The following is a 17107-nucleotide window of genomic DNA, read 5'->3' as shown; positions in this document are numbered from 1 at the left end:
TTTGTGGTGGTCTTGAACTGTTGAGCTATTCATCAGAGGACTTGTAGTAGTTAAAAGATTGCCTGAAAGCAGTTTCAGGTTTTCAAGCCTGTTTCAAGCAGTTTCAGTGTTTGGATAGTCCTTAGCTTTAATAGGAAAATGTTACTGTGTTGTTAATGGTAGTGACAGGTGAGGGAGAGGGGGGTAAAAAAGTGGCTTCTAATGTTGACTTCATAGGAGGAGCTATGGAAATCCTGCACTCCAGGTCTTGGCAGAAGAATTGCCAGGGTGGAAGCTGAACCTTGGAAAACAGATGAAGTTGCATTTTGCCTCTGAACTTGAAATTTTTTAGAAAAGAAATCAAAAGCAGGTTTAAACAATGTTAAACACTGGTGTTTTAAAAGATTTAACACGGCCTTTAAGAAGTCTAAAAAGTGAGTAGTGAGAGGTTCTTGCTGTCAAGACAATTGGAGAGTGCCCTGTGCTTACATTTGTCTCATTCTTGTTCCAAATTTCAGATACGTTGAAGACTCCTGGTACAGAAAACTCTGAGCATGTTTTCAGGAGAAGTCTCTCTTCACCTCCCTATGCAGGTTCTGTAGAGGCTTCCAGTAAGTATTGCTTGGCAAAATTGTGGAAAATCTGTAATTTATCTAATCATATGGGCAAAGGCATGTGCTGCCTGGAGCACTGGGTTAGGTAATTTTCCTTGTTCATGTTGGATAATCATGGTGCAGTAGTACTGCTTCTCAACTCATTTGTCAAAAGTGTATTTTCTGAAGTAACAAATGGACTATTATCTAAGAGAACATTCCCTTGCTGTCTTTATTTGCAATTGAGAGCAGTACAATAATTTGGCTGCTGAGAGACCTGCAAATGAAGAGTGTTATTAATTGATTTAACTGAAACAAAGTGAGTTCTGGTGATGTGCTGTCATCCTTTATGCAAAAGATGACACACGAGTCTTCCTTGGCTGATTGTCCCAAAGAGCACATTACATGGGTTTGTTGCTTTTAGAGGGATGGGTTTTGAGTGGGTAATAAAGGCAATTTATCACTGAGGGCTCTGATGAGGCATTTATGAGGCTGAGCTCTACTCCTTTGGGTGAGCTCCAGTTATCTCCATGCAGACACCTTCCTCTGAGCTGGTTGTTCAGGTTACCTTTGAAACTGAACCATGCCATGGGTTTCAGCAAGTTCAGTTATGTAGAAGAGACTCCACTGAAAAGTAAAATTAACAAAAAGAAAATTGGTTCTATCTTGGCTCACCCATAGAAGAAAAGGATCCCTCTGTTGTTAGCTGGGTACCAAACTGAGCATCTTTAGGTAGTTGCAAGGTCCTGCTTAGGCAGCCATGGAGATGGAGAAGTCAGACAGGTTTTGGTCAGTGGAATAAAGGTACTCTGGGTGCATTAGGAGACACAGGTATTGCTTGCATTGAAAATTAAATGGTAGAGGAGATAAGAACTTTCTGAGGGGTTACAGAGAACAAAGAAAGAACCTGAGGGAGCCCTTGGTGTTGAGGGCTTTCCCCAGTGTAAGGTTTCCAACACTTGTGGTGTGTATATATATATATATATAGAAATGGTTGGTAGGTTTTCTTACACCTTGCTCTGTTTTTAACAACTGAGAGCTGATCCACTTCAGGTTCTGCTGGACAAATGTGCAGTGTCCCCATTAAATTTCATAACTTCCATGTTACTGCTCAGAGGGATGGATTTGTGGTAGTAATAAGGAGATAATTCTGAAGCAGGGAAACAAATTCAGGACGAATACTGAAGTGAGCCACCAGTGCAAGACTGGGCTTTATTTTCCTGTGTATTAGGTTGGTTTGCACTGTGCATTGTGAAATGTAGCAGCAAGCTTGATTCAGTGGTGAATCAGCCCTGGAACACTGTTGAGGCAGAGTCCATCCATGTTCCTAGGAGCTTTTCTGTGGAAGGATCCCTGTGAATATGTCCATTTGTCCTTCCTTTCTCCTTTGATGGGCTGTAAGAGTTATGTCAGGGTACAGAGCTTAGCAGAGAGAGAGAATTAATTTTTACTGACAGGAGGAGTGTATCTAATTGAGTAATGATGATTTACTTCAGTTAACAGAGCTGATTTCTGCTCCCTGCACTGAGGTTACAGTCACTGCTCAGCTTGCACAGACAGTATCTTGATTTCTGTAATGAAAAGATCAAGATATTGCTTCAGATTCTGTTCCACTGCCTTATGGTGTGTGCAGACTCCATGGGAATAGTGATTGTTTATTATTGATTCAGAGGAAAGAGAACTGTCTGATACAAGAGTCATACAGGTGCCATCATCTCAGCATCTCTTTGATTTGCTTGGCTTATTATAATTAATAAAAACTCCTTTGGGGAAAACACTTTTGCTCCAGTTGCTCCTGGGGTTGGGGTGTCCTCAGTTCTTCTGGGATCTGTGTAGTTAACATGAAATGGAGGTTTTGTAGCAGTTGTGTGGATGAGGAAACACAATCCTGCCAACTCAGGCAGGTCTGCTCTGTCAGTGCACTAAAGGTGTCATCAGGCCACAGAACTGGACAGAAGAATTAACTCAATGAAAAAAACCAGCAGGGTCTTTGCTATGGGATAACTTCATCAGCTTTATTGTTCCATGAAATAAGTGTTCCCAACGTAGTTTTAATAAGGTTAATAGCAGTTATCTTTTATTGGACTGTTTGCTGGTTGGTTTCTTTTTTTTTTTTCCCTAGCAGAGCTAACAGAGGCTGCTTTTCTGAGCCTGCAGCATGCAGACAGGAGCTTGGCCCAGCAGCAGAAGAGGAGGTAGTTCAGGGAGGGAGCACTTGGAAGCAGAGAGGCAGCTGGATGCTGGGAGGCACTCAGTCAGTTGTTTGTGCAGTGCCTCCCATCCCAGCAGGGTGTGGGGTACCCACAGCCCATGTGTGCATCACCAGGACTGAATTCCACCCAGCCTGACTTTCCCACTGCCTGCTGTTCTTTGGCTCAAGGCTTCCAGCTAAAGCTCTGTCCTCCCCAACTCCCATTTGAGCAGCAAGAAGTTTAATTAATCACTGTGGGGGAGGCTTTTATCTGTGCCCAAGATGAAGACTTCTGCCTTGAATAGAAGTCTGGCAGACACAAGCTTTCACTCTTAGAATGTCTCCACTTTTTCCTTTCTCTCTCTCCCTTTTTTTTTTTTTTTTTTCAATATGCAGAGCTGTGTAGAGGATGCTTGCCATGCTCCTTATCTCAGATTATTTAGGTTTAACCTGAGATATGTGTGTTTAGATTTAAAATGCACTTGGTGTATTGGGGCTTAGTAATTCTGCTGACACTGTCACTTGTGGGGCAGTAGACTTGACAGGTAGGCAAAGCAGCACAGATGGAGTTCCAGGCTGCTGTTTGTAGTATCCCAGCTTTTTGTCTTTATAACTAATTTAGGGTCTTTAATGTTGCAGTGTGTATGAAATTCAGATAGCAGCATCAACAACTTTTTTTTCTTTTTTTTTTTTTTTTTTTCCCTTTAGTCTTACAGTTTGTAAATTTTGCTGTTGACAATTTTGGGTCAATTTGTTTGGTTTCTTTTTTGGAGGCTGATCAATAAATGATATTATGACCCCAGTGGCAGATGTCTGTTTACTGCACATGAAGATTTGTTCATATTTATAGATAATGTGGAAAAGAGTACTCTGAGATATGTGTGAATCTTTATGACACTGGGATTCCCTCCTTGTCTGAGCTGTGGTGGAGGTAGGAGTCAAGCTCCTCCAGAAATAGAATAATTCTGTTTTTAAAAATAAATATATATAATCAGCTATTCATGGGAAGGTGATAATTTCACATGATCTTAAAAGGGTTGTAAATACAGGGAAGCTCTGTGTTCCAAAAGCCAAAACTTTCCAAAAATCAGAACAATTCTAGACAGAGGAATTGTGTGAGGAATTGAGAATTAAAGTTTGTGAGCCCTTGCCAGGGGGAATGCTTTCTGTGGAGAGGCTTTATGAAGCTGCTGATCATAATATTCTTCCTGTGAAAGCTCTTGCAATGTGTCAGGTACAATGAAATTTTTTCTGTTTAGTGGACAAAAGGTTAATAAGAATCATTCCCTGTAAAGAAGGAAAACATTTGTAATGGATTTGGCTCTTTCTGATAATCTCCAGATCTGAGTGACTCTGTTTTGACTACTCCAAAATAATTATACTCTGTACAAGAGTGGATGTGGAAATTATGGGATGTTCTGCATATATGACCTCAGATACAAAGATTTAAAGTTTCCACCAGATCTTCCAGGTCAAAAGGGATTAGGAAATAAACAGAAATACAAGCATGCCACTTCCTGCTTTATCCTTAGCTTCAGAAATGAAAAGAACAAACAAAAAGCTGCTTGGTTCTGTGTCTGCTGCTTCTGAGAGCCTCTAATCGAGGAGGTGCCTAAAAATATCTTTTTTTTAAATTTTGCTTGTAGGTAATTCCAGCAGTGCCAAGACAGACATGGACATGGCATATGAGAGAGCTCGAGTGCACTTTGGCTCTGAGGACCTGGGCAGCAGTCCCTTTGTGGGCAAGGTAGGTCACACCTCTGGGTTTTTCTTGTGCTCCTTCCCATCCTCATCCTTTGAGTATCAGAAATGTTTTCTTCCTGATTTCAAGTATCTGCCCTTGCCTGTGTTCATCTCTCTACAAGTTGTGATACTGGGTGGGTTTTGATGTGGAGTTGCCTTGGTGGATTTGGGGAGTGTTTAGGTGTCCCAGCAAAGATCTTGAAGCTCTGTGACTCATGGAAAGGATTATTTGGAAAGGTGAATGTGTCTGACCATGCTTTATCTGTGAGACCTGTGTTGGAGCGAGGAATTAAGAACCTGTGAACTTTCTATAGGTTTTCAGCCATTATTTATTAATCTGTTTTTCTTTTTGTGGTCTGCTTTTTACAAAGATTCACTTGGAAGTTAAGAGCACAAAAATGCTCTTGAATTCTAAACCTGTAAGCCAAAATCTGGAGAGAAACTGTGGCTCAGTGTGACCTCGGTGGACATTTTACCTTCTCTTCCATCTTTGATATGATGTTGATCAAGTGTTAGTTCTGTCAAGTTGGCAGCTGCCCAGCTTATGGAAAGTCTCTTGTTCTTCCCTTTTGCAAGCTGTGCTGAGCAACTTTGTTTGACTTGAGTGTCAAGTTTGGCAACAAAAATACAAGGATAATGAAGTTAGCAAGCTGTTGCTTTTTTGGAAACCTAGCCTTTTTTCCTTTTTTTCCTTTTTTCCTTTTTTCCCCTTCTTCCCCTTCTTCCCCTTCTTCCCCTTCTTCCCCTTCTTCCCCTTCTTCCCCTTCTTCCCCTTCTTCCCCTTCTTCCCCTTCTTCCCCTTCTTCCCCTTCTTCCCCTTCTTCCCCTTCTTCCCCTTCTTCCCCTTCTTCCCCTTCTTCCCCTTCTTCCCCTTCTTCCCCTTCTTCCCCTTCTTCCCCTTCTTCCCCTTCTTCCCCTTCTTCCCCTTCTTCCCCTTCTTCCCCTTCTTCCCCTTCTTCCCCTTCTTCCCCTTCTTCCCCTTCTTCCCCTTCTTCCCCTTCTTCCCCTTCTTCCCCTTCTTCCCCTTCTTCCCCTTCTTCCCCTTCTTCCCCTTCTTCCCCTTCTTCCCCTTCTTCCCCTTCTTCCCCTTCTTCCCCTTCTTCCCCTTCTTCCCCTTCTTCCCCTTCTTCCCCTTCTTCCCCTTCTTCCCCTTCTTCCCCTTCTTCCCCTTCTTCCCCTTCTTCCCCTTCTTCCCCTTCTTCCCCTTCTTCCCCTTCTTCCCCTTCTTCCCCTTCTTCCCCTTCTTCCCCTTCTTCCCCTTCTTCCCCTTCTTCCCCTTCTTCCCCTTCTTCCCCTTCTTCCCCTTCTTCCCCTTCTTCCCCTTCTTCCCCTTCTTCCCCTTCTTCCCCTTCTTCCCCTTCTTCCCCTTCTTCCCCTTCTTCCCCTTCTTCCCCTTCTTCCCCTTCTTCCCCTTCTTCCCCTTCTTCCCCTTCTTCCCCTTCTTCCCCTTCTTCCCCTTCTTCCCCTTCTTCCCCTTCTTCCCCTTCTTCCCCTTCTTCCCCTTCTTCCCCTTCTTCCCCTTCTTCCCCTTCTTCCCCTTCTTCCCCTTCTTCCCCTTCTTCCCCTTCTTCCCCTTCTTCCCCTTCTTCCCCTTCTTCCCCTTCTTCCCCTTCTTTTTTTTTCCTTTTTTCCTTTTTTTTCCTTATCTAGTGGATAGAGAACACAGATTATCTGGGAGTTTTTGCTGGGGAGGTGCCAGTGACACCATCCAAACCCATCCTGTGTGTCTGTTCTCTGCAGTCCATACTGAAGAAGACAGTGACAGTGACAGAAACTCCCTCAGCAGTTTTCCACTACAGTGCTGTGCAAGATTCCTGTAACAGCAAACACATTGATGCCATTGTTGAGGCAGCAAAGAAAGACCTTTCAACCTTGATGAAACTTGATGTAAGTTAATGCAGGAAAAACTGGATTTGTTTTTGCTTTTTGCCTCGTTCTGTCAGTTGCTAAAAGGTAAATTGTCTCTGAAGCACACTGTGGACTGGCTGAATGTTTTATTCTCCAGGCTGCTGAAGTTATTAGTGGGACAGAAATAAATCTGAATTTTTCTGCCACTTGAAAAGACCATTGTGAAATGCACTGCATGAATCTTCTCTTGCTGTGTCCAGAGTTATCCATGTGAGAAGTAAATCTGTGTTTCCTGCCACCTGGTAATTTTGTTCTCTGCCATGCTGTGTTCTGGAGAGGCATTCAGGGAATTGCTGAACCTCTGAACCTGTTAGCACAGCACTTCGAGTGCCTTGTTGGATGTTTTTGAGCTGAATCTGTGTTTGGCTCTTGGTTATGAGTGGATTTCACCGTGACCATTCCAAGTTTCCTTCCTGAGCTGCTGCTGCAGCCTCCTCCTCTGCTTTGAGATCTCACCCAACAACAGGCCCTTAAGTAGAGAGATTTCAAAGACCACTGAAGCTATGGATTACAGCTTTTTTTTTTTTTAATCTAGAAAAAATGTCATGGTTATTAAGCAAGCAGATTAGAGGTGAGCTGGAACAGTATTCTTAGAATGCAGCATCTGAGAAGCAGTGTTTGCAACATGGAGAAATAATAATGAAATAAGGTAGGCTTGAAAAACTTTGGTGTTAGAGCAGCTCAGTTTTTTACAAGCAAGAAAGAATCAGATGGGATGTAGCCAAATGCTACAAAGCTCAGTCATTCAAGAGTCAGTGTTCAATTTTTCTGTGTAGGAAGCAGAAGTTGAGTCTTCATCAGGCAGTGGAAGAAAAATCTTACAGTGTTTAAAATATTTATGTTCAATACTACTTATGTCAAGCAAGAAAATGAATTCTGAAAGCTCTTCTCTTAAAAATATCACTTCAGATCTCTTATTAGCTGGCTGGAGGCATTTTAAGATGTGACTTTTCAGAGCAGCCAATCAGTATGAATAAAATCAAGATGTTTTGGTGACAGATGGTGGAGTGTTGTTTTCTGATTGTTTGGTAGCTGTGTTTTTTCATGAGCCTGTAGAAGAGAAGGGGATAATTTAATGTAGGAGAGGCAGTATTATTTCAAATAACTGTTAGGTATCTGACTTCAGAATTAAGCTTTTATTTCTATTGTTCAAAATAACTTGAATTCCTTGAGTCTCTGTCACAAATCGTTTTCAATCTCATACAATTTTTACACTTTTTCAGCTTTATCTGCATTTCTGAGAGTTCAGCCATGTTGCAGGGCATTTATTTCCTGAGAGTTACAAAGGAATTGTCATTTCCTTTGAAAAAAAAATTTGTCTGTCCCAGTTAATTTGTTCATGAGGGGTTTGTACTTTCCCTTGTGCATCATCAACCTCTAATTCATTGCCTATTATTGTAACACAAAGAAAGAAACTTGCTTCAAAATGGCTTTTGTTGAGCTGATAAAAAAAAGGAGGCTGGAGGGGATCAGTGCAGTTGCTGAAACCCAGGGACTGTGCAATGATGAATTTGTTGGTCTTGCCCCTTCAGGAGAGGAGATAATAGGATGGATTCTTGGGGTGCCCTACACAGGGACAGGAATTGGACTTGGTGATCCTGATGGGTCCCTCCCAGCTTGGCAGATTCTGTGTTGTCTGTGATCTTGTTTGTCAACTCCTTTGGTGCTTTCTTAGGGCAGTAGTAGGATTTTCCTACAGAAAATTAGGATTTCAAGGGCTGCTTGGAGGTCATTAACTCTCTTTTCATGTCTAAGGCAGAGTCAAATATTGCTAAGTCATTTCTGGCAGGTTTTTTCTGTAAGCTATTTTTAAAGATCTTCAATGACAAGGACTTCACAGCTTTGTGTGCAATCTATTCCAATCCTTAAGTAGGAGACCTGAAGAAATTCTTTGCAACAATTTTTTTCTTCAGAGCTAATGCAGCCAAAAAAGCTGCTGATAGGTAGAGCTCATTAGGGAGCTTGTATTCCCTTCCTGTGAGATACTTTAATAGCTCAAACTTTGTCTTTAAGTATGGTTAATACTATACAATCATAAACGTATAAATATAGAAGAAAACATCGTAGAAATTAGTTGAGTTGATATTGCTGAAGTGAAATATTTTGACAGGTGCCTATCAGGTTCTTTGCTCTGGATTTGTTCCCATGAAACAGATTGTTTTCAATAAAACTATTTTTTGATGAAAATGTTCTCTTTTTATCAGCTGTAGGTGTAAAAAATAATTCTGATTACTTCACTGGCTCTGTTTTTGGTTTTTTGTGGTTTTTTTTGGTTTTTTTTTTTTTTTCAACCAAAAGTGTAAAGAGAAATCTGGCATTACATTTAAAATGCTAAAATGTTAAATCTCTGCTGTATTGTTTTTCTGCTGCCTTAATGACCAGGGTCAGATTCTGCTCTGCTGCTTCTGCTGCCTTATATTGGACCATCCCAGCAGCTCTCTTCCTTTTACTGGTTCTGCTCCTGTGGCAAATCCTGCCCAAGGAGTGTGTGGCTTTGCCTGGAGGTGCTCTCACTCTCTGGCACAATGCACAAATCCTATAATTGTGCCTCTGGGTTTTGCCCCAGTCTATTTGGGTGATGATAATAAAAGGTTTTGAAGATCTGGTTTCTTAGGTGCAAGTTTTGTGAAAGCGAAAATGTTCTGAAAAATGTTCTGAAATATTTGGCACTGGCTGCACATGGGATATCAAATCGTGTGGGCAGTTCTTTGAGATGAATGAAAATTCTCTCCATGCCTGGTGGTTTTCTGCTGTGTGCTCAGGATTGTGGAGCTGGGAAGGAATCAGCCTGGACACTGAACTTATTAACCCCTTCCTGCTGCAAGGGCTTGGGGTTGGGTCCAAACCAAAGGCAGACTTGTGGAAAGATTTCCCTCTTCTCTTCAGTCAGGAGGAAAATTCCCCCTCTCCTGTGCAATCCGTGTGTGTACCCAAGAATTCATTCCCTTGGGGAAGGTTTGGTCTCCAGTGTGCATGAAAATGTGGGAGCAGGGAAGGGCTGGGATATAAAGCAAATGTTGGATCAACCTGTCCTGTTCCTCCAGGATGTAGCCACTCTCCTTTGGTTTGATTTTTCATGCCAGCTGATTGAGGTCTCTTCATTATAGACTCTTTGAAACTGGGGGCAAAAGTGACAATTATAAAATCCTTAAGAGTCATAAGGGTGATATATTGAAATGAATTAAATGAATTAATTAAATGAATTAAAACTCTTCTTCTGGAGGAAATGTTTGTTGGGTAGAGAAACATAAAAGCCATGCACCAGATTTTAAGGAGATTAAAGTACTTTCTATAGTAATTAATGTAATAATTTGCTTTCTTTTGATGCTTCCTCATGTTTGTGGACTTCTACACATGCACAGACAAGTAAATTGTACCCCTCACCCCTTCCTCCTCCAGGATCCTTCTTTGCTGAATGGCAAAGTGACCCTGCACCAGGTTACAGCTGGGACTGTGCTGTCCAGGCAGGGAGATCAGGTGAGTGAGGGAGTGAATGAGCATCATCTGGGCTCAATCTTTGCCACCCACCATAAGGTATTGGTCAGAAATATAAAAAATGCCCCCCAGACTCCTCAAACCTTCTGTTCTCGAGGTGGGACAGTCCCAGCTCTCAGCCTTTCAGTGCACACTGAGCAGCAGAGTTGAAAATGTGGTACCTGCCTGTTCTCAGCTCCTCCTGACCCATCCCCAGCCCTGCCCAGGAGCTGCAGGACCAGGCAGCCCTTTCCTGCAGGCTTTGCTGATGTCACTCAGCTGCAGTAAAGTTGTTCCTCCTCCCCAGGGCAATAAAAATCCAGTTTATTTGTTTTAGCAGAGTCTATTTACTATACAAGGAGATTCATCCATAATAATATTGTGTAAATAGAGAAGGTTATGCAGAGCAGATGAGGGGCAGCTGCAATGACAGTGCTGCTGGGTTCAGCTCTGTCCCTCATCGTGCTGCTGTGATTACCCCGTTACCTCCAGTCACAATTCTATTCTTATTCCTTGGGATCTTACAGATGCAGCCTTTGTTCCTCAAAACCATACAAAAAGAAACACATTTTTCAATATTGTGGCTGCTTATTTTTAAATATTCATAACCTGCTTTTAATAATTCACCGTTGTGTCTTATCACCTAATTGTTCAACAACTATAGGGAGCTTTTTGGAAAACAGATTGGTCATGATAGCAGCCCTGTCACTGATAATTGCTTTTAACATCTTGGGGAATTTTATTGAGCTGTTTTTTTTTTTTCCCATTTTCCTCCAGGATGTCAATGTTTGCTTTGTGGTCTCGGGGATGCTTCACGTGTACCAGCGGAAGATCGACTCAGAGGAGGACACCTGCCTCTTCATCACCCACCCAGGGGAGCTTGTGGGCCAGCTTGCTGTCCTCACTGGGGAACCACTGATTTTCACCATCAAAGCCAACCGAGACTGCAGCTTTCTGTCTATTTCCAAGTCCCATTTCTATGAGTGAGTTCTCAAAAAAAAAAAAAAAAAATAAAAAAAATCTGAATTTTTACGTCCCTTTTGAACAAAGAGAGTGGTGGATGCATCTGTGGTGAATCATAGAATGGTTTGGGCTGGAAGGGACCTTAAGATCATCAAGATCATCCCCCCCTGTACAGGAAGGGATAACTCCCTCTAGACCAGGCTGCACAAGGCTTCAACCAGCCTGGCCTTGTGATTAAAGGACCTGTGATTTAATGCTTATAGGGGGATATAGGTATTTCTTAATTAAAAACCACCCCCAGCCCAGAGCTGTGACTGTGATTAAGCCTCATTGTCCAATATTAATGATCAGTGGTCCTGATTGATTCCTGATCCTTTTGTTAAGACTTGGAATTAGTTCACACACATCATTTGGGTCAAATACCTCAAAACACCTTTTCTAATCTTTTTCAACTTCTTGCATGTCCCATCAGTCCTGTCTTTTCTCTCTAGGACTGAGTTTGTTTTTTCCAGGCCACTACCATGTTCTTTGTACTTCTCTCTCTCTAAAAAATTTTATTTGTATTTGTAATTGACTGTACAGCAGAAGATGCTCTGGGGTTTTTTCACCCTGGGCAAAAGGGTGCCTGCTGTAAGTGGGAGATGCTGTGCCCAGCAGTCTGCCTGCCTGATGAGCTGTGTTGGCCATGTGCTGGATGTCAACTCCCTGACCTGCTTTCTGATGGATGCTCCCACCTCTCCTTCCCTCTGCTATCAGATAGATTTCTTCTAATCTCCTGCTTTTTCTTGCTTTCTTTTTCTGCTGTTGTTTTCTCACTTGTTTTTTAACTTTAAATTTCATGCTGTTGACTCAGCCAGCCAGTCAGCTTTTACCTCTTCCTCCTCTTCTTTGTTTTTGATATTCAGTCCTGGACTGATTCATTTGCTTGAACTCATTTTTCAGAGTTTCCTTTTCTCTCCTGAAAGCTGAGTTCTCTCTTATTTATTCCAACTTACATTTTTGTTTCCATTAACTCCTATCCAGTCAGCAGTCCTCAGACCATACTGTGTCACCTCTTCATCATTTTTGGGACTTTAGCAAATCTTTCTTTTTCTCCTTCAAATAATTCATTGCCCATTCTCTACGTTTTATGATCACTGTGATCTTCCAGTGTTCCACCTTCACAATTTCTCCTGAAACCCAAGTTTTATATCACTTCTAACTCCTATTCCCAAATTTAAAAGTTCTGTTGTAGAAAGCCTTTGAAAAGCACAGTTTCTCCAAGTTTATTCATTGTTGCTTTGAACTCTACGAGGAAGAGTTGTTGATAAAATTAGACATATGTTTTGTTTTACACTTTTTGTACCAAATTCTGTGCACATGGTCCTGCAATATTAGGCTTTCTCCTTCGCTCAGAATCCCAGGAATGATTTTTTTTTTTTCCTGGGCACTTATCTTGTTTGCTGAGCAGAAGGAATTTGACAAGAACTTCCATTATTCTTCACAATTACTTTCTTCTATTTGTGTTAAATATATTGGTCTTATTTTGATCTGCCCTCGAACACTGTATCTGGGTTTTTTTGTTTTTTTTCCAATAACTAATGAGAGGGCAAAGCAGAAGGGATGTGGTCAGTAGCTGCTCAGGGTTTAGAATTGGGTGTTGCCTGTTGGACAACAGATGAAATTCTTTTCACTGAAACTTTTGTGCTGGAGGTTTTTCCGGGTACTTTCACAACTAAATAGCTCTCTAGAAATGTAGTGTTTTAAGCACAGGGCTGACACAAGCTAATTATGGAGAATATAGCTGAAATTCTTTGCTGTTTTGCTGAACTGATGTACTGAGTGTGCAGTGCCCACGCTGCAACTGTTGGTGTCTCCTGAGGAACGGGGTAATCAAACTGTCAGCAGCCTCTCCCAGGGAAAAGTGTTCAGGTTCTGCAGTTCTGGGGACTCTCTCACATTTTCTGCCTCAGTTAATTTCACAGTTTGGAGTCTTAATCGTGTGTGCTTGCCAGATTAGCAGGAAAGCTTTGGTTTTTACTTTGTATTGCCAGCCAAGCTGAATATCACATTGCATCCACATCTACAGGAATATCTGCCTAAGTCCCAGCCTCTCACATACACTGCTTTAGCCTTTTCATCACTATATTTGGTGAGCTTCCTAATAAAGAATCCTCAGGATCCTTCCAGGAACAAGTTTCTAGAGTACAGAGCTTTAGTTTTTATTTTTTCCCAGTGCCAGGCAAGTGTCAAGCAGAAGAGCAAAGATGAAGATGCCCAAGTAAGAGGAAGGAAACCTGGATGATAATGGAGAAAAATAAAATCTGCTTTTTTTTTCTTGTTACCTATAAGGGTGGGCTTTTAGCTTCCATGCTAATGCTCTTGTGGAAGCTGTAAAGCACTCAGTGAAATAACAGAGGGCTCAGGATGAAAATAAAAGCAGCCTGTTAGTAGTTTACATTTTGAATGCATTAAGTTTTAAGATACATATCTGGAGGGAAGAAAAGGATTAAGTGGCTTTTATTGATCACAACAGACAGCCTGTGTGGGAGGAAACTTTGAGGGCTAAATAAGCAAGTAGAGTAGAAGCAATGAGCTAAATAATCACAGTTTTCATGGGGGGTCAACGTTCAGATCAGCTGAGAAAAGGGGAACAGGGTTGGTGAGGGATAAGAGCTGTCTGGTTATTATCCTGGGATGCTCCTTCATCCTTTGCTCAGAGTTACATGGAAGTTACCAGAGCTAACTTAGAGCTGCACCAGGTTGCTCAGGGAATGTGTAGTTGTAAAAGCTCTTAAAGCATCTCTGGATTTCCAAATTGTGCTGTTTATCCAGCTTTAGTTTCCCTGCTCTGTTCATTTTTTTGTTTCTCAGACTTCTGTGACCCTGCGTTCAGTGTCTGTAAGATAATGTGCAATAATTCCTCATCTAACCCAAGGTGGTCTGTGTGTACCTGTTCCTGGTCTGGGGAAGTACTTCAACAACATTTTTTTTGTTGTTTTTCTCTCCAGGATAATGCGGGAGCAGCCAAGTGTAGTTCTAGGTGTGGCTCACACTGTTGTCAAGAGGATGTCTCCCTTTGTCAGGCAAATTGACTTTGCCCTGGACTGGATGGAGGTTGAAGCTGGAAGAGCTGTTTACAGGTGAGACATGGACAAAATTGCTGCTTGTCTGTTGAATATTTAAGTTTTCAGAGCTGAGAAGCTGTGCTCCCTTGGGGATACAGGATGAGAAACTCATTGGAGTCAATCATGTCATCAGGTTTGTCTCTTGGCCTATTTTGAGATTTTTTTTTAATTTCTGCAGTTGCAGGACCCTTCAACATTGCTTCAGTCTCTTGTCTCCAGGTGCTAATAAAATTCTTTCATACTGTTCCTCATCCTTTATGTTATCTTGGCAAGCTTTTAAAGTGACATAATTGATTAAGACATAGACAGCTGTATGTTCTGGTGATAGCTCCTGCATTGTTAGGAGCAGGAACATCTACTGCTCTATGAATTTTTCAGCATTTTTAAAATAAACAATGAAACTCAAATGTAAATCAGGCTTATTCAGTAGTAAATTGAAAACGGGCACTGCACTGGATGTTTAAGGTACAAAAGCTGTCCTTGGGAAAACTGAATTGTAGGGATTTTTTTGTACTAGAGTGTATTTGAGCCATTATATGGTTGCTGCAGTGGTGGAAGAATAAAGGTCTAGTTTAGTACATATTCTGTATAATTGTAGTTTTAATTTTCATAACTGTACCTGCAGCACTGTTGCTCATGGAGCTTTGGGTTACTTTGTGCATCAAAGCACTCAGAGCTGTCAGTGTCTCACTCAAATCTTTCACCAGACAATTACAACACTTTGTCCACGTGCTGGGTTATGCTGGAAACCTGCTGCATGCCAGAGAGCACACAGCCTGCATAGAGCAAAACCTTCTGGATAGACTGAGCTGTGTGTGCCAAAAGGAACCCAAATCCTGAGCCCCTGGGAGGGTTTTGGCTTTGATCTGCAGAATTTCTCTGTGCATCCCTTACAGTGCCTGCTGCAACCTGGTGTTCCCCTGAGAGACCACTTGCCCCTGGGTCATCTGCTTCCAGAACTAGCACCAACCTGTTGTGCAGAGCCTCTGCATTTAAACATTAAACTTGTTTCCAGGTCCCCTTTTAACAGGGGCTTTTTGAGGGGTTTTTTATTTGCTCGTTAGGTTTAATTGTCGATTAAACATCTCCCTAAGTCCTCTAAGCCAGGCAGGGACAGACAATCAGCTTATTAAAGGACTCCAGGTGTGTTTGCTGAGTAAAGATGCTTTGCTAATCCTGGTTGTTGGTGCTTCCCCAGGCAGGGGGACAAGTCAGACTGTACTTACATCGTGCTGAACGGTCGCCTGCGCTCCGTCATACGGATGGATGATGGCAAAAAGCACCTGACGGGTGAATACGGCCGAGGAGACCTGATTGGAGTGGTGAGAGTGAATTCTTCAGCTGAGAAATTGATATTGGTGCCACACTGAACAAAGAAAATCTGACTCTAATCAGTTGTTAACCTAAAGTGCTTTCCCAGGCTAAAGATTATCACGGTTCCACTTGGAAACATGATAAAGGAATAGGATTACGAGTCTTAGTATTAAAAGTGAGGAAAAAATAGTCACCACCAAACTAAAAAGCCCTGCAAAATACTCTGTTTTGATACAGGGTACTTTCCTTCACGTTCTGAGGTGTGCAGCCTCTTGGAGCAGTTCAGGAAGAATTGCAGTAGTGTGCACTAAATGGGGATTTCAAGATTCAGCTTGGTTGGGTCCCCTTGGAAATGTCTGGTCCAGCCTGCTCTGAGTAAGCAGAGACAACTTCAAAGTTGCACCAGGTTGCTCAGGGAATATGTAGTTATTACAGCTCTTAAAGTACTTTTTGATTTCCAAACTGTAATATTTATCCATGTTTTAATTTCTCTGCTACGTTCGTTTTCTGTTTCTCAGACCTGGTTAGCAACTGAAACAGGAGCCCTACACTGTAAATATACATGGCTTGTTTGGGTTTTATATGTAAAATTAGAAGGTTTCTGAAGTTCCCAGATTGTTGTTCAGGCCCTTTTCTGAACTGAAAACTAAACATTTAATGTCTATCTGCTTATAGCCAGAATTAGCATATCTCTAAATAAAGAAATACGAGAGTTCTGTAGGAAGAAATTCTTGTTTATAGAGGAAGAGGAAGGAGGACAGAAGGCTGTTTCCCTCTAGAAAGCTGATCCAAGGTGGTGCTGGTTGCAAAAGGTGTGATTTTTGAAAGTTGGACCACCCAGCAGTTGAGTGTTACCCCCTGGTACAAGAGGTTCTCCTTTCCAGGGACTCTGGAGTTCTGGAATTCTGCAGAGCTCCCAGGCTAAAACCAACTGAGCTGCTGCTCTGCTGTCTGAAAGCAGCTTGGAGAGGCAGGGGGCTCCTGTATGAGCACTCATCCTCCTTTTGGGATAATGTTCCACATTTTTCTGGTGAGGAGAGAGAGGCTTCATCCCAGGGATGGACTGGGACACGTTTGCTGCTGAGTGCCCAGACACGGGTCCAGACATTCCATGTAGGCTGTGTCTCTAAACCAGAAGTCCCTTTTCTGGATCCATGTGATGACATGAATAATTTTGAAGGCTTTTTGGCTCCATGGACGTCATCTTCTCCTTCCTACCCACAGCTCCCAAGCCCACTGACTCATGCTGCCATTTGTTGAAGGAATCTCAGTGCTCTGGCTCTCTTTTGAAAACATGGGGGAGGATTTGTAAAGGTTGCCAAGATTAATGGAGCCGTGCTTTGCAGAGGGCATTACTAAAATGACATTTTTCCTTTTAAAAAGATTTGTTTATCCCCTTCTGCAGGATCTGGTATAAACCTTTAAAAACCTGCTGTAGGGTTGTGGCTTGTTTTTTTTTTTTTTTCTTTTTCCTCCCCTGAAAGTTAAGTAATTGGAGGGTTCTTTCAGGGAATGAAACAAGCAGTTGTTATTTTTAATTGGTAATTGGGTCAACTGGTGGTGTGTTCCTCTCTGGAAACCCCAACAAGACACCCCAGGTCATTCACAACTGGGCAACTGCAACAAAATGCAAGAGTCTGGTATTCCAAGTCTTTATTACCTCTGTCTCAGAACTTTAAAAAGACCACGTGTCACATGGAAGAGATGAGGCCACTTCTGCTTTCAGAAGGAACGCACTGAAAAATGAAGGATTTTGGATAAGATGTAAATTTTCATGCCTGTGCCTGTGCTCCCAAGGCTAAACTTGTGGCTGGAGCTCTTTTCTTCCCTCTACT

The 17107-nt window shown here is 42.1% G+C and overlaps 1 protein-coding gene across 1 annotated transcript in view; it reads left to right on the top strand.

Moving 5' to 3' along the window:
- The window catches only part of PNPLA7 (patatin like domain 7, lysophospholipase), a 90481-nt gene that overhangs the window by 13253 nt on the left and 60121 nt on the right, over nt 1-17107 (top strand). Inside the window, exons 13-19 of the mRNA XM_071765713.1 lie at nt 498-590; nt 4410-4510; nt 6247-6393; nt 9814-9891; nt 10666-10871; nt 13842-13973; nt 15157-15280. Coding sequence (XP_071621814.1) covers nt 498-590; nt 4410-4510; nt 6247-6393; nt 9814-9891; nt 10666-10871; nt 13842-13973; nt 15157-15280 — 881 coding nt within the window. The remainder of the gene's footprint in view (nt 1-497; nt 591-4409; nt 4511-6246; nt 6394-9813; nt 9892-10665; nt 10872-13841; nt 13974-15156; nt 15281-17107) is intronic.

The sequence above is a fragment of the Heliangelus exortis genome, chromosome 22 (genome assembly GCF_036169615.1).
Source record: "Heliangelus exortis chromosome 22, bHelExo1.hap1, whole genome shotgun sequence".
Lineage (NCBI taxonomy): Eukaryota > Metazoa > Chordata > Aves > Apodiformes > Trochilidae > Heliangelus > Heliangelus exortis.
This window is presented reverse-complemented; position numbering and strand designations above follow the sequence as displayed.